Source organism: Lagopus leucura, unplaced genomic scaffold (genome assembly GCF_019238085.1).
Source record: "Lagopus leucura isolate 7727_CA_CO unplaced genomic scaffold, USGS_WTPT01 Super-Scaffold_100001, whole genome shotgun sequence".
NCBI classification, from domain to species: Eukaryota; Metazoa; Chordata; class Aves; order Galliformes; family Phasianidae; genus Lagopus; species Lagopus leucura.
Genome location: NW_024962262.1, coordinates 74,520,091 through 74,547,144, shown reverse-complemented (window position 1 = coordinate 74,547,144; position 27,054 = coordinate 74,520,091). Strand labels below are relative to the sequence as shown.

Sequence of the window (27,054 nt, the reverse complement as noted above, 5' to 3'; positions counted from 1 at the left end):
AATGGAAGTTATTTTGTTTATAAATGAAACTGCATATCAGCATTTACATGAAGTCTTTAAGTACCAAGGCAATCCTAGCCATTCAAACACATTACTCATCACTCATAACAATACTTTGCAAATTTCTGAGCACTGCTCTCCAAGTATGACATATAAATATGACAAGGAGAAATTCCTGCAGTGTGCATCAGCTTAAACATCACAGACACATAGCAGCAATGTATGAGAAGGAAGATGGGCATGGAGACAACTCAAGGTTTGGAGCCCCGGTAGTGATGCACACCTACTGAAGCTGCACTTACACACCTTCAAAAACTTAAATGCAGCTTTGTATATGCTATATTAGAAAAAAAAAGCTAAAGTCTGAGATGACAAAAATAGTTAGCATGCGTATTTTCTCCTTTACAACTTAAAGGAATAAAACTTAGAGTTGCACTGCAACAGCTCCTTGACAGACGAGTTTATTGAAACAAATTTTAAAAGCAGATATTCTGAATGTACTCCATCAATCTCAGCAGTTCAGAAAAACAATTGTTCAGTGTCCAAATGAAGTGTGCATGTTACAAATTGTACATTTTTAATATACTCATTTATACCACGACATGAGCTTAAAATACAGTTTTACTTCACGTTATTCAGGATGTCAATTTATTGCTATAACTCCCCCCAAAATGTAGGGTTCACCAGTAAAACAGCTCTTAATCCAAGGCCATTACAGCTGTTAACGTGCCTCAGACCCCTGGATCAAATCATTAGTATTCCAACATGGATCACCCTGTTTTAAAGGATTTTCCTTCCAATTTCCAAAAAAATGAAATGCTTTGTTTTCCAAGACTGTATTCTTAGTTGCTATTTAGCAGGAAATGTAACATTTGAATGTTTACTACAGTATAAACACTTCGAATTCTAGGATATAAAGTTTTCTCCACCTTTCCTTTGCGTCTTCAGCCATACCAATCAGAAGAAACAGATTCCCAATGTGAAGTTATAAAACGGGATACAAACAGTGAACTTCGCCACCAAGGGCCCAGAGTTCACAGGTGAACTATTTTCTCCTTGAAAATGAGAGGTGCTGGGGGATTGGGGAATACTGTAAATTTGCACAATAATCACAAATTTGCATTGTCTGCCCAAATTAAGAAAATAATCGAACACTGATTTGTGTTTTCTCATCTCTTGTTTCTAAGAACAGTCTTAAGAGTTTCAGTCTGAGTGCAGCACAGCTGCTTTTTAAAGGTTTGGTTGCATTTGGAAGCATCTCTACTATTTAGGCCAAATGATTTTCACAGATTTAACCTGTTAACCAATAATATGATCATTTTATTTTCAAAACAAGTAATTTTTAGAAAAAGGAAAAGCTTTTTCAACAGTAAAAGATCTCCATATCCAGTGTGAAAGTAACACGGTGGTATAAATATATGCACGCATTGCATTACACTTAATATATTACACACATTCCAGTTAGCCATGGAACAACTAAACAAAGGAGTAGATGACAACTAATTGTGGGTACAAAGTGTTTTTGTAAACAAGATTTTGAGAAACTTTGAGGAAAGCCTGATTTCTGGGAGGGTGACTACTTTGGAATTTCATTTTTGCCTCCAAAGAAAGTCAACGTTGTCATTTATTTTAAAGGATGCTGTATATAAGAATGCACTTTGTATTAAAACAAAGATCAATACTTTACAGTTTAAGAAACTTTACATATGTACATAAATTACACACATCAGGAATGGTTTTAAAGCTCATAACGAGATGTCAGAAAAGTCTATTTTCCTTCTATTAAAATTTTCAACTCTTTTACATTGTGATCATTTGCAACTGTCACAGCATGATCCAGTGCTCGTATACTTGCTAGAAGCTTTATGATCTGCTTTATCTGCTCCCTAAAAAAAATATATATATAAAAAGAACAATCATGTAAAAGGAATGACAGAAAAGCACAATATGACAGTACAGCAAATCAGTTTCAGGTAACTTTGCATCATCTCCTGTTTGCTAAGTCTGTAAATTAAATTGGTCATCGGCTCAGCAATGAAATTGAAAAGAGGAAATAGGAATTAGTCATTCAATACTAGATGTGGTATAAACTGAAAGAAGTCCTGGATTATTTATGGTACTGTGCGCAGTGAGTCACAGCTCTCTTGATAAATGATGTTTGAGCCAAAAAAAAAAGCCCCTACCAAACAACAAAGAACAAATATGTTTTCACACATGCCTTACAAAGGTATGAAGCTGGCCTCCAACAAACTGCATTTCAGATCCAGCTCAGTCCTGGGAAGAACATTCTACCTCAATGGTCAAGAACAATTTTAGTGTCTTGCAAGGAGCGTAGACATGAATTTTCACCAAGTTCCATAAAAAATACTTGAGGTTCAAAATTCATCTTAAAAGTGAAACCAACTGGTTTGTGAAAAGGCACTCAACTTGGAAAACTAATATCAATAGGTATGGATAAAAAACAGGCTTCCTTCTCTTGAGAAATTAATGCATTTTTCTTTCAAACAACTACACTAGGATTTATATGAACAGATATGTTGTTCTTTCATTATGCAAAATAATATTTCTGCTGCAGACTTATTTTATGTGCTTAATGGGAACAAAATAACAACTGATACAGAAAAAAAGACTCCTAAACAAGATTTGCCTGCTATACGACAAGGGAAATTCCTGTCCCCGTATTCCAGTGCCGTGCATAAGGATCTAATTCCACTGAGAGCCTCAATAATTGAAGAGTAACTCAACAATGGCTCAGGCAAGTACAGGTATCAAGAGTGACTAATGCAGGTAGCATGGGATCCAAGTTTCAGTTTAAGTAGGTTTTCTGAAACAACAAAACTACCGACCTTGCAACCTCTCCCTGTGCAACAGCACAATAATAAACATTCTTCCAATATGGTTATGTTCATGTGTATCAGTGTAACAGTGTGGATATGAAGTTCACCACTGATTAGACAACCCACCACAAAGCATTTCAGGTCACTTGGCTAGCAGTCGCATTCATGCACACATCTAACCCAAGCTTTCAATTATGCTGGTTATCAGATACAAGTAAAATTGCACTGATTAAGGAAAAACAGGTTCATCGAGTTGGTTGCATAAGCAAAGACAAAATTTTTGCACCATATACAAAAGCACAATCAGTAATTCAGGAGCCATTGTGTAGGAGTTTGCAACAGGTTTACAAGGTGAAGCAGCCCAGAACGAGTAACTACAAAATGTGCCACAATCAAGGACATCAAGGAGTACTGCAAAATGCTATGAATGCTTAATGAATTTTAACAGCTGCTGTTTTCAAATACCTTTAAAAATTCACCCCATCTACCATACCACAAAAAAATTTTGTTTGAATTCAACAGCCTTCCAAAAGACTTGTAGCAGAACGGAGATACTTACCGGTGTTTGGATACAATTAACAAAGCACAAGTATTGCCACTGAATAATTCAAACTAAGTTACCTTGCATTTCTTTTCTCTACATCAGAGCAACCAATGCTGTTTCTGTAAATTGTATCAGCCAGATGAACAAGGTATCTACAGAAATTTTCTAGCTGCGAAATAGTCTTGTCTCCTTTTAGATTAGCAAACCACTGTTTAGGAAAGCAAGCAATTACCTAGAAAAAAACAGGAAAAAAAATTTAAAAAAAAAAAGTATCAAAATGTTAGAAGTTTAATGACACAATCTGTTCAGTCACCAGGTAAGACTGTGTTTACAAGGCTCAAGTGAATAAAACAGGAACTCTCCCCCCCACCCAAATCAACTCCAAAATTCAAGCAGTAAAACACTGAATCTCTGCAAGTGTAAGACAGCGAAGGTTCTCTCTTTGGTTCATCAACATTACAATATTAAGATATAAAAACCAAGATTTCAGAGGTAATCTCAAATTTTAAATACATTTTGAATATTTTGTTTGCTATTACTCACACTTTGTGCCTTCTTAATGCTGTCATCTCCATACTCAGAGTTTTGAAAAGCCATAAGAATGTATCTGTTTAGTAGCCCATCTATTGACAGCTCCTGGAGAGTTTTGTTTGAAAGGATTCCATACCACTGGAGAAAGTTTCCTAATAACTGAAGATACAACACAGGGAAAATAATTATTTAAAATTGTCACAACTCCTTAAAGTTAATCAAGTATCTAGAGAGTCTTCAAGTGCAGCAGCATGGCTTAAGTAAAGCAAGGAAAATATGCCTTCTGATAGTTCCAGAAGTATTTAGAATTCATAAAGTAACAGCTTAGAGTGCTATAAACTCTTGTACAACAACCATTATCTCAATGTTCCTTAAATTTTGCCCAAGGAATCGTTGAAAAAAAACACTGAAGTTTCAAGCCATTTTGATGTCAAAATTTGATGTGAATATCAAGTCAAGTGAGACCTAGCATATGCAACTCAGGGGCAAATTCACAGTCTCTCATCAGTGAGATTCCCAGGCATGCTGTCAGTATATCCCTATTTTCAAGGCACACTGAAACAAAAGGCACAGAAATTGCCCGAAGGGAAGTGCTGGCTAAGCCAACAGTACAGCTGTTATTCTCCAGTGCTATACAGCCTGTGGAAAACTGCTGCCAGCCTTGTAGAAGGGAACACAGCCAGCAGCTTACTGTTGAAGCAGATAATCAGAAAATAGTAATAATGGACTTGCTTCCCAGCTTCTATTTCTCATCTTCAGCAATGCTATCTATACCTGCCTCGCAGTGAGAACTGCATGCACAGTTCTACATGGCCCATGCTCCAAGAAATATTTTCAGAAGCAGGCAGCTTCATTCTTAAGAGACACAAGCCATAAGAGAGTTACCAGCACCACTCTTAACAACAGCATTCTCATAAATAAGCTTTATGCCCCTTTTTGCTCTAGACAGCATTTAAGAAGTTGACTCTTACTTCAAAGTGAAAGAAGTCAGTGCTGAATGTTTAAAGTAGATTATGTCATTGCAAACACATTCAAATATAAGGTCTCCCTCACTTCTAAATAGAAAAAAAACAGATAAAAGTTCTGTTTGCATGACTATGGAATTCAGCAGTTCAATCAATGTCTCAACGTAGCTAAAAAGGAAAGTATAACATTTCCAATAGAAGGATAAAAATTACAGCAGTTACAGCTTCTTATAGACCTCTGACAATTCTATAAAGCACCTGCCACACACACAGACATTTTTTTCACTCTTCATCATTTCAAGTAAACTAAGATCAGAACTGCTGCATATTTTACAAATAGCAACATGCTTTCCAGGGAGATACAGAAAACTGTCCATTTATCTAAGTTATTTTCATGAAAATTCTCATGCTACTTAAAGAAATACAGAAAAAAATCCTCTAATTACTACAAAAGTAAATTAAAAACTTTTTTCTGACAAATACAATGACATTAAAAAACCTTGGTTGTTGAATGTGCCAAATAATCCCACAGTGTAGAAATAAAAACAATGCCCTTTCACTTGGCAATCTTTTGACGAGGGCACAGCATTTTATCGAAGGCTAAGAATCCTACTTCAGAATTCTTTCAACTAGAGAAAAGGCAATTTTCCATCTACCATTTTCCACAATTATGAAGGGGATTTTATTGCTGTGCTGACTGCACCAGAAACTTACCAGATGCATTTAGTGACTTACCTTAACAGACGACCAAAACTGACGTTGGAAAAACAAATATGGACCAGAGTTCTTGTTTTCTAAGACACTGGAAAGTAAGAGATTTCTTTAATGAGCAAACATCATCACTTCTGTCTGGAGTTCATTGACTTCCTCCTTCCCACATAAAGTTCATTTCTGTAAATATCCCCTGGAAGCACTGTGCTCGTTCTTGATAATTCCTCATGATAATTAAGTTGCTCCCACATCCAACCAGTGAACCATACAGAGGTATGGAAAAAACCTTACCAGCTATGGTCAGAAAACACTTGACATGCTAATAGAGAGGTCAAATACCACAGTTGAAAGCAAACTTACTTTTTGGGATATAAGGGCATGAATACGTCATCATCTAGTGTTCTCCTCATTCTTAGCAACAGTGCCTTTAAAAGCATCTGAAACAGATTTTTTTTTTTTTTTTTAAATAACAGCCAAAGTAATGCTTAGTAGTTAAGCACTCAGAAATTGATTTAAAAACAATGAAGAACATTTGTGATCCTAAAAGTAAAAGGCACACAGACTTAAGCACACACGTGGAGTCTTCGAGACATCTGTAACGATTAAACTTTAGAGCTGAAACTTGACAATTTCAATAAATACTGAAAGCAATTAAATTACTTTATCATTAAGCCTGGCCACATGATTAGCTATAATGACGTCAGCTGCTTTGTCATTTTTCATCTTCTGCTACCTTCCCTGCGCATGCAAACTTCGGCCAATCTCCCATTACTGTAAAGGCAATGCATTACACACAGAACCTGAACTCATGACATTAGTTCTTATGTTCACAGAAGAAGAACCACCAAATTATGATTCTCCCCCCACCCAATACATGTGGGAGAAGAAGAAAAGTCTAACTATGTTTAACCTGATCCTTAAAGCAAAAATTGCAAACCAAGTCTTAGTTCATTTACCACCTCTAATTAGTCAGCAGAAAAAGAAACCCCAAACAACTCCTTTTTGACTCTCCTTAAACATGCTACGTTTTTTCCAATATGGTGTATTACAAATACACCCAAATTCCTTAACTTACCCAAGATACTTACGAAAAAAAACAAAACAAACTTACTTGTGTATTTTTGTTTTCAGCATTAACCACTGAAGGATATCCATTGACTAGCTTTTGTACAATTGCTACCATTCTTGATGTTTGCGTTGTAGAAAAAGGATCCCATATATTTTCAGAAATCACTATTAAAGAGAGAAAAGAATTACTCCATTTTGCAAATGCTCAAATACAGGTAGAAGGACAGTCACTTAGGACAGTAATTTACAAAGCAGTAAAATCTACTGGCGTAAATAAACACCAACTTCCTTCTCCTCCCCCTTTGCTTTTTTTTTTTTCTTTTTTCAAGATTATACCTGTTAATTTAGGAAGAACAACTCTCTCTACAATAGTAGGTAATAGTGAAATATCAGCATCATCTTTTTCTTGCTCCTGTTCTTCACAGCCATAAAACAGCAGCGATTCAAACCACAACATAGTCTCAAAATCTCGACATTTGCCCTAATAAAATGAATTGAGAAGATATTAGCTTCCTAAACAGGCATTTGAAGTCAAGACATTAAGATAATAGGAATAAAAAACAACAGCCAAATGAACAAATTCACTGTAGAACCACACAATCACCAAATCATAAGAAAGTGAAAATGGTTGAAGCAAGACTACTTTTTTGGGCAGCTGCTGCCTAACGTATTTTAACAACTAACTGCCCCTGAGCAAAATAAGAAGGAAATACGAGAAACAGAGTTCATTGGCACTGCTTTATAAAATGATGTTTTCTGAATTAAAAATCTCTTGCCTTGTACTTTTTCAAACTTAGCAAGATGTATAAATGGGAACAGTGAAGCACAAGAGAATTCTCAAATCTTCATTTTCTATGTTATCTTGCCACCAAATAGCTTAAGCTTTATTTTGCCAACTTAAGAATTCAAATAAAACCAGCATGGGGAAGGGAAAATTCACATAAAGTTTTAATTTTTATGAGGATGCCTTTCACAGATTCTCTAATTTATTCCAAGTAAACACTCTGAATGTTCTCTGAAGAGGAATCTAGCTTCCCCTCCTCTGCAGTCAGAGCAGAGGAGGCAGAAGATCACCTTCTGCAAATATTCTCTTGGTAGTTAAGAAAAAGCACTTCTGAAGAGAGGACAGATTCAGTCATTTGTGACACATTTGCAGAAGGTGCTACAGATGTGTTAAGTTTTGAAAAGGAAGACGACTTTCTGCCTTCTTAGCCTGCTTTCTGAACTTCATTTCTTAGCAAAACAAACTTACACAATTGCACTCATTTTGTCTCTTGATATACTTCCCATTAAAAGCCAACATGGCAGGAAAAAGCAAGTTCCTACCAGTACTTTGCAAATAACCTCTTGACTGCAGCAGAAATACGTAAGGAGCTTTCACAGCTAGGAAGAACAATGGGAGGCCAAAATTAGGTGAACTGTTTGTCCTCTCATGGCTACTCCTGACAGCACACACACAAGCTGGACATCGAATACTTGCCAGGAACATTGTGTTGCAATTGTGCTGCCCTGCTCCTCCCATGTTCCTTACCTAATTACTGTGTGATGAGTACTATGAGGAAGAGTTGAAAACTGCCAGCCAGAGTTCTATGGGGTATGAAGGGTGGGTGGAAGAAAGAAAGATATATAATATAGGGACACAGATCATAAGCCCAATGAAAAACAGGCTTCTTCATTCCACTTCTCTTGAAGAAATATCATCTTTAGAATCACGTATTTCCCTGAAATATTTTAAAACTCAAATGTATTATTTAATACATGACTTGGTTTTTGGTCTATATTGCTCCCTGAGAAGGTGCCAGCATGTGCTGAATTCCTAGCAGGCGAGAGCTGAATAGAGGGCAATAGTGCAGGAACTCCCCAGAAAAGCACTTCAACCCAAGACAGGTGACCACTTTAAGCTTCACGCCTATAACATGCATTTATGAGAAGCATAGGTACAATTCACCTTGCTCTGCAGATGTGTGAAAGAATCACACTATACAGAAGCTTCTGTGAATATTGCGTGCCCAGGACCTTACCTCCAAAGGAGTCCAGACAAGCAGCTGAAGTCTGATTAAAGGGTTGAACAACTTTGGTAAACAGAGGCCAATATAAGCATCTTTGTAGGAAGCAAAGTACTTTGAACGCCAAGCTTCAAACTGGGACTTAATACAATCAATTGAGTAAAAGCTTTCCAAAACATCTTCAAAAACTTTGCTGGATTCTTTCAATATACGGTCTGGTCATGAGGGAAAAAAATAGCAACAGATTAATCACCTATTGCATATACAACCTCTCTCAGACTTTAATGATGACTGGCATAAGCCAACTCCTACCAACATTACAAAAAAAAAAAACAAACAAAACACAACAACAACTAGTAGCCTTAAATCCTCTAATAATTTTGCCTTAAATAGCCATATGCAGGAGAACAGTGTGGACCTTCAGAGCTACCTTGTTTTGCACCAGTGTTTGGAACAGGTGATCTCTCAGTACCTTCCAACTCACACTGTTTCACTATTTCATTCAAGTGCAAGTGCATGGCATCCTTGAGATGTGACAACTGAATCAGTGCTTCAGACAGCGGGTGCTGGCAGACAGCACAACACAACACTTCCTGACATCTCCCAGGGTTAATTCTACTTTAATTGGACATTCTTTGCTGTGGTCAGTTTTGAATGTCCAGTTACAATAGTTAATTGCACACAATAACTACTACACATAACAGGTAGAGAGGAGTCAGTACAAAGTTAGATAACATTATATAAACGCACTGTTAATGCTGTGATCCAGATAAAAATGCTATGAATAAAGGCAGCAGGGCTGAAGTGCATCTCTCTGTTCTACATCGTTCAGTGATCATTCTGGGCTGTCATGAGGGTGAAGTATGAACGAATAAGAAATGCTTCAGAAATCCTATGCTTACTGAGAAACTGACAATACTTGTAAAGAATTCTGTAAATGTGACAAAAAGCAATACAGCCACACAGAATTTTTAATCTAGATCATTTAACTTGCAAAGTGAATTACAGCACCTAACAACTCTTAAGTAGTTTCTATGTTCAATCAGAGCTCTCTGCCTGCATCTGCAATTTTGGTGACAGGCCAGCAACTAAAGGTGTGATTGTTTGCACTTCTGATGCACTTCTGGGCAGTTCATTTAATTGCCTTTTAATCTAGTTATACTTTGGCTCTCCACAACTGCCTACAGCTATGACTTCAGTGCTCTTACTACACACTCAGCAAAAAGAAAGTAAATTTTCTTCATGCGCCCAGTTCTCACAGTTTACAAAATAAACGTTCTCGTGGCTGCATCATCCCTCCTCACATACACACGTCCAATTCTATATACATGGCCTATACCAATCTACTTCTCCACATTTCTTCTAATTTGATGAAATTTTCTTTCATTAGTGATAATTGTACTTGGTTTCAAGGTGAGAAAGTAATAGGATTATTGCTTTGCTACTGCCTTCATAGTTACCTCTAGTATTCTGTTTATGCACAATTAAGGCTACTTTGAGTAAACCAATCATAACACCATGGGGGAAATGCAAAAAGTAAGCACAGAACCTTTCTGCAATGTTTGCAGTCAACATCACTTTCTGTCATCTGCAATGTTTGCTGTAATAAAAGCTTACAAAATTTTTGTCCCAGCATTTCTGGATACTGATACAGGACTCCATAAAACATGTCATAGAACCATTAGTGCTGGAAAAGACTTCTACTATCACCTAGTCCAGTCGTCAGCCTATCGCCACCATACTCACTGACCACAATCCTCAGTGCCACATCCACAGTTCTTGAATGCCTCTAGAGAAGATGACTGCACCACCTCCCTTTGCATCCTGTGCCACTGCCTCACTGCTCTTCCTGAGAAGACATTCTTCCTAACATCCAAGTTGTACCTCCCCTGGCGCATCTTGGGGCCACTCCCTCTCATACTATTTCTAGGTACCCAGAAAAGAGGTGGACCCCCAGCTAACAGCTGTAGTGAACTACAGCCATTGAGAAGCTAATAAGAAATGGTTCTTAAACTTTCTCTGAAACATGGTGAAATACATGTACAGGGTCAACTTTTATTTTTTCTGTCTTTTCTACATTTGATAGCGTAAGGCTTCTTTATCTTTTCTAACCTCGTTCCATATTGAAGTTTGTAATATCCGTTGAAGTTTCCTCATCATCACTGGAAAGGCCTTCAAGGTGATCTGCCATCTTCCCAGTTTGCTCTCTTGCTTGTCTACGACGAGCTCTACAAAGGATCAGCAGTATAATGCACTTATTACATTTTTTTCCCCCTATATCATGAACACAGTTATAACTTTAAGTGCAAGGAAATTCAGGTTGAAAATAAATAATAATGAAAATAACTACCAGTTTGTCACTGCCTCAAACATCCCACTGTGTTGCTGCCTCAAGCAATGGAAGGAAGAGGAACCAAGCAGAACCCACATAGATACCAAATGGGCTTATTATAGTTTCTTAGAAATTCTAAATTAGCATCATCTAATTGTCATTTGTTTTGTACTTCCAGATGCTAAGTTGGGATATGTAGGAACAGTCCTCCCCAGAATACCAGCTGAAGTGTTTTTTTCCCTTCACAGGAGAGGAACAAATAGTGCTATTTATGCTAGCATGCTGCAGTGGAAAACTGCATTTTGAGAACAGGCAAACACTCCTGATGGACAAGAAATCCCAGCACTCTACCTTCTAGCCTCTCTTTCTGCAGTCCGACGCTTAACTTGTTCTTGATAGAGCACTCTGTCTCGTCCAAAAGAATCAAGATTTGGTGCCATGAGCGCTTTATCTGTAAAATTACATCGATGAAAATTAAAATGCTTTTCTATGATTATATAAATATACTGTAGGCTGTTTCACAAGAGCCCTGTACCTACTTTAAACTAAGTGTAATTTGAAGTAGAAAGTGTAAGATGCATCCAGAAGCCTAGAATCCGCAAATATAGAGGTTAAAAGAGGAAGTAATGGGGTTCAGAAAAATCTCCACTCGAATGTCAAATAGAAGAATCTTTTCACCATACTTCACTCTTGTTCCTCTCACAACAGTGCACAACTATATAAAACTTAGCATTTTAAACAGAAATTGCTGAAATTGAATATTCCCAGACACAAAGAGCTCCTAACATAAACATGTTCACCATGCATCTTCTGAGAATAAAATGAACAAAAAGAAAGATGGAGAAGAGTGACCAGAGTCAGAACATATGATATTCCAGAGTTCTATTCATAACCTCTTTACCTGTATCCTTTGTATTGTCTACAATTTCAACTGCATCAGAATCTACAGGAAAATGGATCCTCTCCCCTCCTCTTTTTAAGCAGCAATTCATTAAAGATGTTCCCGACAATAGCACAGCTAACAGGGAAACCTGGTTACCCTTTTCAGGTAAATTTTTAGAAGTGAATTGAGTCTCAGTCAATGCTCAAGTCCACCCCCTAAGATACAAACATCAAAATTTAAACACAAGCCTATCCAAATTTCAGGAGTAAGTTCAAATGTTCTAACTTAGCCCATTTACAGATCTATCATTAAAAATACCAGTGATATTCTGCATTAGAATTACAACTCTGTACCAGAAGTACTAAGAGTCCTAATATACAGAGTAAATCATGCCCCCTTTTTTTTTTTTTTTGTTTTTTTTTTTTTTAAATCAAATGCTGTTATTCAAAGCTACTGGTCTTTACACAAAAATAAAGCAAAACTTGGCAGACCAATCTAAATTAACTTCTATCTCCTTAGTGTTCTGACACTATATGAAGGAATGCAGATTGCCTACTTCTGCACCACACAACACATCAAAGGTTGACACTAGTTCACTAGTTTCTGTGATAATTTGAAGGAAAGAACTGAACTATTCAAGATGCAGTGCAGTTTATTCTCAAGATTTCCAGATGCTAAATAAGCTCCCTCTCAACAATGACATCTGTCACTATCCCACCACCAAACCCCAGTCCAAAATAGTCAATTTTAGGCTTCATTTAGGAAATCTGTTTAAAAGCGTGCTAGACATCTAGTTCTCACAAGCACTTTTTTATGGTAAAATTGCAAAGCCAACATGTGATGCTTAGGGGCTCCAAATAAAGGAATACGTATGCTGACCATTCTGTAAAGAGATGACCAACTCTGAAGGCTCAATGCTTTATCACACACAGTAAATGATATCTAATGGTACCAACATTTCAATTCTGGCAACACTGTGACAGAACAGGAAATGGCTTTTATTATAGGATATTGGGTCAGCAACAGGACAGAAAAGAAAGCCATTCTAAAAATGAGGCACTCTCCAAAACAGAAAGAAAACTACTATTAATGTATGTTCCCCATCTTATAGCACGCAGAACAAAACTTCCCCCAAGGAATTTATGTTTTCTTCTAAGGTAACACACCTTTGTAGTGTTCTACATACTTAAGTGATACCACAAGAAAACTCACTGAGACTCTCCCATCTCCACACTAATGGTAAGCAAGTATTTTAACTAATTTTGAACTGTAATGCATATAAATTTATGTTGTATTAGTCTGATTTTCATCAAGACTCTTCCACTTCCTTTACCTTCCTTTACAGTGTCTGAAATGAAATGCTTCTGCTACCTACAAAGTAGAGCATCAGGTAAAAGTAATCTCTAAGCCAATTTCACAGCTTTGTACAAGTTAAATGTAGATGGTACAGGAAATTTCCAGATTCAAGGAAATAAAAAAAAAAAATCTGACATAAAAGCATGGAGTCACGTGGCACCAGTATGGCCACTGCCACCATGCATACATTTCACAGTGCTAGAAAAGAGGAAACACAGTTAAGAGCAATAGAAAGGAGAGATGAGGTCAGAGTTAGAGCGGCTTTGAATTCAAACCAAAACAGATTAGAGAACTTTGAATCTAAACTTGTTTCTACCTCAAGAGTTAGGATAAACTTCAAGGCAGTCAATATTCTAAACATTTACATTTAAAATTAGCCATAATAAGTAAACAAGGTTGTTTAATGAATAATAAAAACCTTCAAGATGGACTGACTTGAATGGCTTGAAAACTCCGAAGATTCATCTTTAATATCATCTTGTCGTCTTTGGACAAGGCGGGAAGCTCGCTGTTTGTACAGCTGGTGCATTGCAGATTCAAGTTCATTAATCAGAGGCACCTGTAAAAATACAACACACTACGTAATATCAAATCCTCCAGGTGCTTAGCTTTCTGGGGTACCACACTACTCCGAAGCATAGCACTGTCACTGCACTTCTAGCAGCACAAGCTCTTTTGTTTTTAACCATTTGTGTCATCTGGACCAGGAAATATTTCGACTTGAAGAAAACACATGCATTTAACAATGTTGGCAGCTTTCAATCATAACGATTAGTGTTCTGAAAGAAATCGGTATTGACTGAAAGAGGCAAAACACTAAGACAATAATTTCAAACTGAAATGTTACTTAAAGTCCTCGTTTCCCCTGCTAAGTGCATTTAAATGTTGGTACAAAGCTTATTGTGTAATCATTGTATCTACTCTGTCTTTAAACAAGAATGTAGCAATATCCTATAGTTTATGTGAAACTGACTCTACCCAACGAGGACAAAAAAAAAAAAAAAGAAAAAATCAAATAATCAATCTAACCTACCAAATACCAACAGGTATTGTTTTGCCATAACTTTTATCTTTTATTAGTATGTATAGAAATATTAAGTACAGTAAAACAAAATACTGCTGAAATGCAGTAAAACAGTGCATAAACACTTTATGCGAACAGGTAAATCAATAAAATGTTATTCTAGCCTATCATTAAACTCAAAATTGTACAAATAGTGGGAGTTCTGCATTAAGTATAATCTTTGAAGGACACACACTTCAGTCGGACCTGCTACTTAAAACAAATTAGACTGAATTTCAGGAGCAACAAAAATAGATGATAGCAGGAATATCCTGACATTAAATAGCAGATTCACTGCCTACTTTTGCAGAATTTCATTTCTTGGCAAGTTAAAATTAGTCCACCATAAATACTCAAATGTAAAAGAGAATTTTTCATGATCTCTTAATTTGGAAAAGCAAGTCCTATGAGTCAGTTACTGCTGGTATGAATATTTTTATGCCATATCCTCCTTACCTCCAAAACTATGTTTAGTCCAGTCTTCCACCTTAGCTCAGATACTTCATTGCTGCCTACCAGCCAGGATTACTTTTTTTTTTTTTTCCCCCAAAAAGAGATAAAATCAGAAACTGTTTCCTGACGTAATTTAGAATGTGACTCAGCAGCTATTTAAAAAACTCCTCCAGTAAAATTTAAGACTATGACATTACAGCTGCAAGGCCATTTCAGCTGAGGATGACACACACTTCAGAGGACAAATTAAATGAAAGAAATATTAGCTCTTCGTGGTATAAACTGGTCTGCAGAGATTAAAGGCTGTGAAGTAGCTCAAAATACACGCAATTTTCTTCTGGAGAAAACAAAGCAGAGAGAATGGAGAGAGTAGGAAAAATCCCACTGTTGAAAGGGCACATTCTGAATTCAAGACAATTTTGAAGAAAATAAGTAATAATTAAAAAGAAATGCCACAGCTTGCCACAGAAAATAGTTTCTTCTCTTAAGTGTGTCAAGGGAATTCTAAAATTGAGAAGTTAAATTACAAATTTTGACAGCATCTCTAGAAGTTCTTCTATAATTGCCTCACGATAAACAAATAAATAGAATAATTAAAAAAAAAAAAAACACAAGAAAAAACTATGCATTTAAATATCTAAACCCAAAATATTTCCCATTTACAACATCAGAGACTTAGAAGCCATCATTCTTTTATCAGTACTGTGGTTTATGTGTGACTGACAGTTTCACCGACTACTATAGAGCTCTCATTCATTCACTGTTTGTTTGTTTGTTGTTTTTTAAGTTACTAACTTAAATTCAGCAATTTATTTTACATTCCCCCCTCCCCCCCCACACACACACTCACTATGAACAGTGTGAGAGGAAAAATGACAAGTTCTCTGAACATTTAGCAGACGAGAATCATTTTAACCTAATTTCAATCCCCCTTCCTGATGCAGACAAATTGCTTTTGCAGGTAAAGTAAGAGTTCATCTAACCATGCTAACAAAGATAGGCTTGCAATGATCTGATCTTTTTATATCCCTTACTTTTCGAAAATGAGAAAGTGCAAGGGACACATGACAACTTCCCAGCCTTCTCTGAAGGCATAATTTTGACAACAATTACTTGTGAAGAAGCTACTAATGATGCAAAAATGTTCCATTTCCTTGGTTTTACCATTTGTGCAGAAAAACATCACAAGATTTGGCATTTCTATTGCTTGTTTCTAGCGATCTTGTAAGACCTGGCCTGTTATAATCTCCATCACACCTTATCAATGAACAAAGCATTTATAACACTCAGCATTCCTTCAAAATCAGAATAGAGACAAAATAGTCTTGCTTGGCTGGGGTCCCAAAAGATTGAACATGGCACACAGGTGCAGAAATAAGGTTAATCAGAGAAAGAAGTTCTACTTTATGATGTTATCTTTTGTTCTCAAAAACTAAGTCTACGAACATATAAGGAAACTCTGGGGCAATGGACTCTTTTTGGAGAGAACAAGTACACTGTGTGTCCATTTGTGCTTGTTCAGCAAACAATTTCCTTATTCAGACCAGTATCAATGTGAATTTGACTAATAACAATGACCAGACTTCATACAATAAAGAGAGAGCATCAATGCATCATATTTGAAAGGACAGGGGAGGCCCTGGTTTTACAGATTTAGGATATGTATATACACACACATATCCCCACAGTATTACTACATATATGCACATAAGGATACATTTCTTGTTGCTGTTATATAATATAATCATAATATATAGCTATTATCATTATATACACATTCTATGTTGTAAACACAGATAAATGCAGTTGTTTCAAATATACAGCATTAAGGGCCACAGGCTCTACAGAAAGCTGAAAGTAATTTATGTCTACACTAAAAAAATAAAAATATTTTCCTGCTGCATTTCATTATTATACTTAGTTAAAACCTGATAATCATTTGTTACCTTTTATTCCTTCCTTCTCAGCCCCTTTTTGCAAAGAACTTATGATGTCCTGTTGGCTACTTTTGATTTGATAGTAATTTTGTCACACTAAAAATCCTGAATTCTGAAATAGATTATTTGGCCAAAGAACTGAGGAACACACAAGACATTGTAATTGATGTAATGTGTCTGTTAAGCTGTTTGACATCCTAATTTTGCAACTTAACTGTAGATACAGGCACTATAGCAGCCTCTAACTGAAAAAAACACCAAAATATTTCTTAAAACAGCCTTAAGTATGAGATGATAAAAGTCACAGCTTAAGAGTTTGAGGAACTGCATGTGGATACTTTTGGGAAAGTTGGGGGGAAGAGGGTTCAAATATACAATCCTTATAAAACTGGCCACTGGGAAAGCAAAAGGATATTACAAGAAAGCAGCTTTGACAAGCCTAATTGTTAAATTATCAACAGCTAATCGTCACAAGTGGAATTGACTTACTTCCTAGTACAGCTAGATACATAAAACTTTCTGAAGAAGAACCGATACAAACTGTTACACTACTTGTTAACAGTAAACTTTCCTGGTTTTACATGAAGTCTGGAAGACTAAGAGGCGTGGTTTTCACTCAAAACAAGGCATTCCAAAACAATTTGTTTAAAGAAAACATTAGAACAAGATTGTGTGGACAATCAAAGAGGAACAACCACACAACAACATATTTCTGGTGTTTCAGTTGTGTGGATGTTCTCTTAGACTGGTAAGAGGTCTTTTAAAAAGCAAATGCTGAATACAGATAAGTTTGTGTTTCAGAAGTCAATTATCTCAGACAAGGAATATAATTTCTCTTTAATTAAGAATTTAGGCATCTGTGCAACCAGCAAAGATAGAACAGTAAAGAAAAGAAGGGTACCTTCATTACTCCTTAATACCTAGCGCACTAATAGAGACTCAGGAATACTGCTTCTTTTGTGAACAGTACTTTTTATAACTAATTCATTAGCTGGGCAGATTAACTGGTCCAAACATCCTGGGTTTGTCCACAGTTCATAGTTCATCTCTAGCTTACAAGACTGAAGATGGGAATCTCCCAAAACCATTAATGATGGACAGTTACTAACTGACCAGCAGTCAGAATGCTTCTCTCACACCTAACAAGATAAGTAAGCAGCATCTTTAGCCACTGAAGAAATCCTGGCAGCTAATACAAGAAAAAGATGCCATATTATTGTATTCAAGTCAAGACAATGAAGCCTGTACACTGCTAACTGAATTTGACAGCTCCTGTATGTGCCTGCATACACATACACACACATACATATATTTAAAAGAAAACTAACTACATTTAGCATAATGGATAAAAGAAAAAAGACTTAAGTTCTCAAGTTAGAAACATGCAAAAGTACCATACTACATGATGCACACTACAAGAAGTACCTCTTTTAATTGTCTTCAGAAGCTTATAATTCTTCTTCTACAGACATTAGAGCACTAAGAAAGCCATAAAACTACCTGGCGGTAGGAAGCTTACAATACAAAATACAAATGTTTCTTATTGCATTCATAAAACATTCAAAGAACTGGCAGTGTAATTCAGTCATTATTTTTCTTCACCTGCTATCCAACACAGGCCAAAAGCAGCATCTATGTGAAGCTGAAATGCCCTCAAGACAGAGAATCTAAAAATGTTTTTAGGTGATCTGAAGTCACTAATGCGATACACTGTGAAAGAAAGGTTTTTGACAACCAACATTACTTTTCATGATGCTACCTCTTCAACACTTGAATAACCAAACCTTTGTGAGAACATGTTTTCAGGGGACTTTTTGAAAAAATGATGTGGTGTTTGGCATGTACTAAGAGACTTTTTTTTTTTTTTAAAAAAAAAAAAAAGATGAATGTTTTTACATCCTTACCTTTTCACTGAAACACTCAAGCAAGTCTTGGACATACCCTCGCATTTCTTGCAAAAACTTATACTGTTCACCAATACCCCCAGAAGACCCTTCTAATCTTTCAATTGCCTTGGTAGAGTCCTCTTGACTTTGCTGATGTTTCTCAAACTGCTGCCGATTAGCTTTGTGCAATTCTTTCATAGAGTCCAACCTGAGAGGCAATGGATAAATAACAAATTTACATCCAGAAGTCTCTATCCTTCAGACTGTTGAGATATTAGACAGTGCAAGTACTAAGTATATAAATGGAAATACTGTAAAGAGACATTCTCTTTCTCTTGTCACTTTCTCTCCTCTCTACATAAACAGTGAGGCTAATAATTTAAATTAATTTTCTAGACTATGCTGAGTGCATTAAACTGTTAACTCCTTCAAATTTTTACAGGAGTTGGTAGCACTTATAATACTACTAGGCTAGCCCTACAGAAAAACAGAGAGGAAAAAGCATTTTATGGAGAGAGGGGGAAAAAAACCAAAAACAAATGCAGACGAATTATGGCTCCTACAAAGCAGTTACCTTACTCTACTAACTCGCATTACTAGTGGAGTTTCTAACACTACAATGGGCATACAAACCAATATTGCAGACAAAGTGCAAGTTGTTCATGACTAATAATTTCTCTCCGCAATTGGGATGTTCATTTAGTAGGACCTTTTGTGTAGCTGAAAGATTACAACTTCTAAACAAAAGAAAAAGCTTACACTAAAATGTAAATTCTTTGTCTACTGAAGCATAAGATTTTCATTTACAATTTAAAAGAATGAAACCTGCTGACAAAGCTAAACACCTCACTGGCCTTTCAATTCTTGACTATAAGATTGTGTAGCGTCCAGAAGATGCAACTCAGACCTGTCTTCAACAAGATCAATGGTCACACATTTAAAGCTTCACTTCCAGAGAAGCAATCCAGGGAGACTTTCGAACAAAGTGTCAATGTCATCTTCACTTTGAGCTTTTTTTGATTGCCTTTTAATATTTTTTTTAATGGATGTGCCAGTCAGTACTTTTCCAGCGATGAAACTGTGTTTTCTCGAGACTAAAAGATGCCTGAGGAACAGAAAGCTAGGGGACATGTCTTTAAGTCTAAAAAGATGGTCTGTCCTACCTGTCTTTAAGCTGTTTCTTTACCAAATCAATAGTAATAGGAGTCATCTCATTACTGGGTGTTTTGAAAGGAACTGTATTATCTGTTTTTTGAGACTTGGCTTCCGATGATCCATACGCAGCATAAGTGTATGGAATGCCATATGACGAACCATAAGACAATGTCTGGTAAGTGTTCTGGTAGTACAGATTATTCACTTCAGCAGGCTGACTTGGCTGAACCTGAAGTAGGAGGACATGCAATTGTACTGTGTTAGACTTCAGAAAAGGACACACGTTGTTTCACATCTCAAATGTTATAAAATGAAAATGGTAGCCAGAAACCATCCGTGTGGCAAATTCATGTGGGTTTGACCCTACATCTTCTAACATCTAAGGTCTCAAAAGTGCCTTCGTAAAAGGACAAAGTCTTAACATTGTTATTACTCTAAATGTTTAAAAACTTGCTGTAAATATAAACAATAATTTTAGCCAGCCTACAACTCCTAAAATGACAAGCTATTTTGAACTAGACTAAATTTCACTAAGACTATCTATTAGAATCAGTGTTCTGTTAGGATTTTTCTGAAATGTTTTTTAAAAACGCCATTATCTTCAACTGAATAGCAACTTCACTGTTACAACATATGGCACAGCCTGCTACCAATTCCAATCGCATGTTTATACCACAAGAGAAGATACAGAACCAGAAAACAAGCTCTGTTTACAAACTCTAAAGCCACTGACAAATAGGAACAGAGGTCTCTTCCAAGTGGCGTTGTTCTAGCCCTATTTCAGGCTGCAAATATATGCTGCTTACACTACCAGTATCTATCCCAAACAGAGGACTACAGAAATGGGTAACACTCAATATTTAAAATCTGATTTCTCATTTCTTTTTAAAGAACATCAGAAGTTACAAAATGATCTTCTCAGGCAAAACAGCCTTCTGTAAACTACCCTAGTTTATAATGGATTTAGCCAATATAGCAGAAACAAAACAAGAGCATCTCACAACAAAATACGTGCCTGAGGTATGTTGATTCCTTTCCGTATCTGTTCTTGCTCCCATCTACTGAGTTCCTCATCTTGTTCCCCTGCCACCAGTGCCTCATCATCACTCCCCTCAATACCTGAAGAGGAATAAAACAGACAAAACAGGAAACAAAAACAAATTAACATATTCATAGTAAGGGCCATGAGCTCCAAAACCTAAAAGACCAAGCTCTCGTGGGAATATCTCAGTGCATTCTCTCTTTCCCTTCACAAGAAATTAAGGATGCTAGCCCACGAATCATTATCACAGAGGTTCCACTGCAAAAACCTAATGGATAAGTTTGCAGCTAACTGTTGGTAAAGCTCTCTAATATTACAGATCTGCTTCCTTGCTATTTTCTCCTTCTCCAGAAGGCCATTTCACTACTTTGCCAAGAAGCAGAATCTTATATTCAAAAACTGATGTTTTCTTTTGACAGCTAGTTGCTAAAACAGTACAGTAATAATACTAATTGCTCCTCAGTGTAAGTTTCTACCAGATTAAATAGTCGCATGCTTCTAACCAAAGGAACAGAATCTGTGCAAAAAAGTTTACAAGTAGATTCCATTATGCAGTACTTTTTCTTAAAAAAACAAATTAACTACAGACTTCAGTCTGAAAAATGTGTTGTTTAAAAACGTTGAAAGGGTGCACTTGCAATAAAACCAGTGCAAATATTGACCAGTTGTCTCTCTGAGAAGATTTTACCTATTTCCTCAGCAATCTTTTGCCTTTGGGATTTTTCCTTCACTGTAAAAACTATTCTCCTCTTCTCGTCATCATCTTCATCATCACTGGCATCATTTTCATCTTCACGAACAAGGCGGCTTTTACCTGGTTCACTGTCAACAGGAGTAAAGTCTCCAAGTTCACGAGCCATTTGACGCTTTTTCCTAGCAGCATGAATAAAAGCAGCATCTGGAATTTCTCCTAGAGACAGATGTTCACAGCGTTAACCACCCACTGCAGGAAAACAGGTATTACAACTCCTTATTACTCATCTCTGCCATCCTACCAAAGCACATTAGTAAGTGGCAATAAAAGTAAGAGGAAAAAAAAATATCTATACTCACAGAAACATTTGCAAGCAACCTAAAAGCTACACATGTAAACTTTCAGAGCAATAGCTCTCAGATATGGAATCTTTCCCAACAGATCTGGCTCTGCTCTCATTAGCTCACATGCTATAATGGCAGAAGCTTGAAGTCCCCTTGGGAAATACTCCTAGAGAAGAGGACGCTTTTTACAGGACCTGACTGTTGCACCAGGAAGAAGAAAACGAGATTCCTCTGAAGTCACTTCCTGTTCTGATATTGCTCCTAACTCTTATTACTTTAAGGGAAACAAAAATCCTCAGCCATTTCAACAGACGATGGTAGCTCAGGGGACAAAGGACACCAAATAAGAAGGGCAACACTCATAAAAAAACAACCCACAAACCCAGATTTATGAAGGAAAAAAAAAGTAAAATCACTAATACAAGATTAATGAAGCTTACTTACTTAACATGAAGAATAGCCCCTGCAAATCTATTTTTTGAAACGTTAATAAATCTTTACCACTACTTTGACTAGTCATGGACAAAAGGTCAAAGTTCATATTCTCTTTATACTTGAAATAAGATATTCTTCTCGAGCTTGCACTATCTCTACAGATGTAATAACATACATACAGTACCCTTCTGCAATTTTCCCTAAAAGGAAAAGTCACTTGGGAATCAACCAGGAAATTATTTTTTCCCCTGAAATGCAGACTCAGAGCATGCAGACGGAGGCTCTATCTGGGGAGCAGGCCATCACCAAGTCAGCTACCAATTAGAAACTACTTTCTCAATTGGATTTCTTTGGCCTCAGGGCTCGACAGAAAAGTTACTAGGCGAAAAAATAGAGGATAACATTTTAGATACCTCGCAGACCCGTAACTGAGACATTCAAATTAAAGACAAACGCTGGCTAAAGCATTCGTTTAACATATCAGACATACTATGATAACCAACCTGGGCGAAGAACATTCAGCGATGATAGAGCACTTGAAAAAGCCCCACCAGGTTTTGTTTTTTCTTCTTCCTTTTCACTTTCAACTTCCATTTCTTCTTCACCATGTTCGCTGTTTGCAGTCCCATCTTCTTGACCTATGTCCTTTATCTGTCCTGTCTTTTCTAGTGGTGGCTCAACTGTTAAGACAATAAAGCCTACATTTGACTTTTTGGTAAAGGTCACTTGGAGGCATTTTTTTTAAAGGACTAACATTCTAGGATTCTTAAAATCAAGTGAAAGCAAATTTCTCCATGGGATTACATTCAACTTCCATAAGCTTCAGCTGTATCACTGTGATTTTTAGATAACACTTGTACTCATGGGTTGTAGGTTTCACTCTACCCAAGTAAGTGGTAGAGGAAAACATATCAAGATACTTTACCAATGATTTTCCTGATAACCAACAGCAGAATTACAACAAAACCGAAATCTCAGGCTCTACCTACAAGTTCTAGAAGACCATGTACTGTTAAAAGGTCCTTCTGCTCCAATACTTTCATCTTGTCATCTTGATCACCAACTCTGCTCTAAGGTCAAACTGTGAAACGCACAACTGTTGAGTAATTTACTTAATAACAAAAACCATCACATCTCACTCCCTCATTTTTTCCTTTCTGACAAGCTGCTTTGCAAGGACATCCTGTCAAATAAGCACTAGAAGTAGTGCTGAACTAATAATAGGAAGAAAAGAAATGGATCTGACATAAATAGTGCTGAAACATAAACTACTGAAGTCTACTGAGAGTTGTAAAGGCAGCTATCTGAGAAATTTCATCCTTCAGCATTCATTTCTACTGACAGAGATTCAAAGATCTCTATCAGCATCAGAATAGCATTTGTGAGGTTCAACTGAATTCATTCAACATATACTCTAGTAATAATACTAAATCCTATAGAAAGACAGACAACTCATCCTGAAAACACATGATCTGTATTTACAATTCTTAATCTTTGCCATTAGAGAAGTTACTGTTAATTTTGCATTTACCATCTGTTGGAGAATTGACCTCTGTTCTAACTTTTGATTTTTCAAGATCTTCCTTGTATTCTTTCTTCAGCTGTTTTACAATCTTTTTGCTGTAACTTGATTTCTTCACTTTGAAAACTTCTTCAGTTTCTTTAAAAGAAAGTTGAAAAACACCACGTCAGATCTGCCAAGAAGTACAGTTAGCTATTATACCTCCTTTGCACGTAGATCTCAAGAAGCACACTAGGAACATAATTTCACGTGATTGCACATTTGCACTACTGTAACAACAAGAGCCGCGTATCCTTTCACAAACACTCTTGTCTTCCTTGTTTCCTTAGGGGTCATTCACAGCACAGTCACAGAAACGCAAGGCAGAAGCTGAAGTATACAAACGTGACCTGCTTTTTATCTGTATTCACTGCTGTTTCAATTTTAATTTTAATTTTTTAAGCAGCGGATTCTTCATTGTGATCACAGATTAGAAGAAAATGAGAAGCCTCAGCATTTTGCGTTAACGCTCTCTTCATAGCCACACTTAGGCCAGTATGACTAATGAGTAAGGGAATGACTGGTTTTTGCTGCACCGACAGCTTGAATGCCTGCAGAGCTACAACCTATTGAAAGGTATGCAGCAAGTTTGAAAAAAAAAAAAAAAAACAACACAAAAACAACATGCAGAAATTCAAAGTTGGATGCAGGAAATCCAACAGCTTTTTCTTAAGTAAATACTCTAACACTGCGTTTTCAGTATTTGACAGGTTTTCAAACCTGCAGTTCAGAGACCAGAGAGAGTTCTTCGAAACAAAATATCAAAAGACACATTAACTCTCCTCTAGCAGAAGATCACAAGACCTCTTAACACAAAGCAAGTCTGATCAAACCTGAACTTCTGGGATGCAATGGACTCAGTGGCTTGAAGAGTGCTTTTTTCATCACTGTTTTTAATGTGTAACAACTATTGCCCATCAGTAGATTAGGACGTGCACAGGCACAGTACCTGTGGCAGGATTACTGCCAGAGCACTGAACAAATACAGCTATGCTATAAATCAAAGTACAGAAAATGTTCAGTCACTTTTCCAACTACTTATGAAGGACAATCTAGTAATCTGTGAGGAAATAACTACAACAAAATACCCATTTCACCCAGAGTCTACTCATAGAACGGGTGATCTGACACATCCACAGAATCACAAAATGGCCAGGGTTGGAAAGGGACCCCAAGGATCATGAATCTCCAACCCCCCTGCCACAGGCAGGGCCACCAACCTCCCTATATGATACTAGACCAGGCTGCCCAGGGCTCCATCCAATCTGCCCTTGAGCACCTCCAGGGATGGGGCATCCACAGCCTCTCCGGGCAGCCTGTGCCAGCTCCTCATCACTCTCATAGTAAAGAACTTCCCCTTGACATCCACGCGGGATGAAAGCAAACTTGATGCAGAAGGACAGCAAACACCACCCTCCATCAGCACCACAGGCCCGGCGGGACCGAACAGGTTGGGTCCAGCGCCTGGAACCATGCAAATCCAGGTCCGGCTACTCCGGACACGAGTGCAGCCAGGAGCTGGAGTCGGTGACGCCCGTGGATCCCTTCCAAGTCGGGGTGCTGTGATAGTAGCTCACCCCGCTAAACCATAGCGAAACCAAGGAGCACATCCCGGTGCCGCCGACGGGGCGCTCCCTGCCAGCACATCCCTGTCGCCAGGAAGGCTGGCCGCAGCCCCTCACAGCCCACGTTCCTCGGCCACTCCACTGCCTTAAGATAACAGAACCACGGCGCAAATTCAGCCCCGCCACCGCCGCCTCACCCTCCTCCTCGTCCTGGAAGCTGAGCAGGCTGGCGCGGGGCACCTCTTTGTTCTCCCGAGCCCGCTTCTTCTCTTTAGGCCGCCCTGTGGCCGGCAGCCCGTTGCCCTGCGGCGGCGGAGGCGGCGGGGGGGGCAGCAGGGAGGGCGCCGGCAGCGACCCTAGCCCAGCCCGGTCGCCTCCCATCAGGCCCAGCCCCAGGCCGAGGGCTGCACCGTAGCCCGCGGCGCATGCGAAGGCGGCGGGGCTGCCGGGCAGGGCGAGGGGCACGCAGCCGGGCGGCAGAGGCAGCAGCCCGGTGCCCGCAGCCGCCAGGGCCACGGCGGAGGCCTCGGCAGGCCCTTCTCCTCCGGCCCCAGAAGCCGGCGCCGGCTCCTGAGGCGGCTCCTCATCGCGCTCTTCGTCCTCCTCTTCCGAGTCGTTCCGCTTCCGCACGTTCACTCTCCGCGCCTTGCGGAACATCCCGCCGGGCGCCGACCCCCCGCGCCGCGCAGCGCCGGCACCGGCACCACCCACTTCTGCCGCCCCGCGCCGCGGCCCAGGCCCGGCTCGCCGAGCATGATGGCCGCCGCTCCGCGGCCCACAGCGCCCCCTGTCGGCTGCCGCCCGCCGCCTCCCCCCCGGCAACAGACAGAAACCTCCCGACCATAGAGAGGCGGCGAAACGAGGGTAGAGAGTACCCAGCAGGGAGCGTAGAGAGCAGGGACTAGAGCGACTCGACACGCCGCGTGCCTCTCCCTCCTCCCCTTCTTCCCAATGGGACCGCCTCTGCCGCCATCTTGTGTCGGGAAAGCGGCGCGCGGTAGACGGGGGAGGGGCGGGCAGGGCGCGCGGGCCCTTTGAACTTGCGGCCCGTGTGTCACTGGCCTTCTTGAAAACTCCTTCCAGGTGTAAGTGCTGGAACCTGGGGAGGCCTCTTCATCCTTCCAGGCTCTGAGCAACCTGATGTAGCTGTAGGTGTCCCTGTTCACTGCAGGGGAGTTGGACCAGGTGGCCTTGAAAGATCCCTTCTAACTCAAATGATCTATGACCAAGTAGCCTCCATCTTGCAGCCCCTCTTCTACATGGGAGGAGACACAGAAGGCTTGGCCAGCGTCCCACAGCCTCTAAAAAAGGCTCAATTTCTATTCATTGGCATAGCCTATAATCATACACCAAGACTGAAAACTGCCAAACCAGGTTGGACTAAATACATAGAGAATGGAAGCACTGTGTGTAAATATTAGTTACTATAAACATGTGATGAAACACCATAAAATGATGATGCGAAGTTTGGGGTGTGATTGAACAGTCTTACACTAATTGTAATGAATTCACTAAATCTAGGGCCCTCACACAGGAAAAATGCGGAGCTTTTGGAGCAGGTCCTGATCAGAGGGCTGGAGCTCATCTCTTATGAAGGAAGGCTGAGGGAGCTGGGCTTGTTCAACCTGAAGAGGAAAAGTCTCCAGTGCAACCTTGCTGTAGCCTTACAGTGCCCAAAGGGAGCTT

At 38.6% G+C, this 27,054-nt stretch overlaps 1 protein-coding gene across 1 annotated transcript; it reads right to left on the bottom strand.

Moving 5' to 3' along the window:
- Positions 1-445: 445 nt before the first annotated feature.
- Positions 446-26,058, bottom strand: PAXBP1 (PAX3 and PAX7 binding protein 1). The gene is made up of 18 exons (XM_042866943.1): positions 25,566-26,058; positions 23,774-23,902; positions 22,746-22,922; positions 21,458-21,679; positions 20,743-20,846; positions 19,736-19,956; positions 18,591-18,780; positions 13,669-13,792; positions 11,346-11,445; positions 10,775-10,890; positions 8,678-8,877; positions 6,993-7,137; positions 6,700-6,821; positions 5,949-6,025; positions 5,613-5,679; positions 3,925-4,071; positions 3,459-3,613; positions 446-1,886 (listed from the first exon to the last, which is right to left on the bottom strand). Exons 1-18 carry the CDS (start codon positions 26,023-26,025, stop codon positions 1,769-1,771), a joined length of 2,874 nt encoding a protein of 957 aa, XP_042722877.1. The 5' UTR covers positions 26,026-26,058; the 3' UTR covers positions 446-1,768.
- Positions 26,059-27,054: the final 996 nt, after the last annotated feature.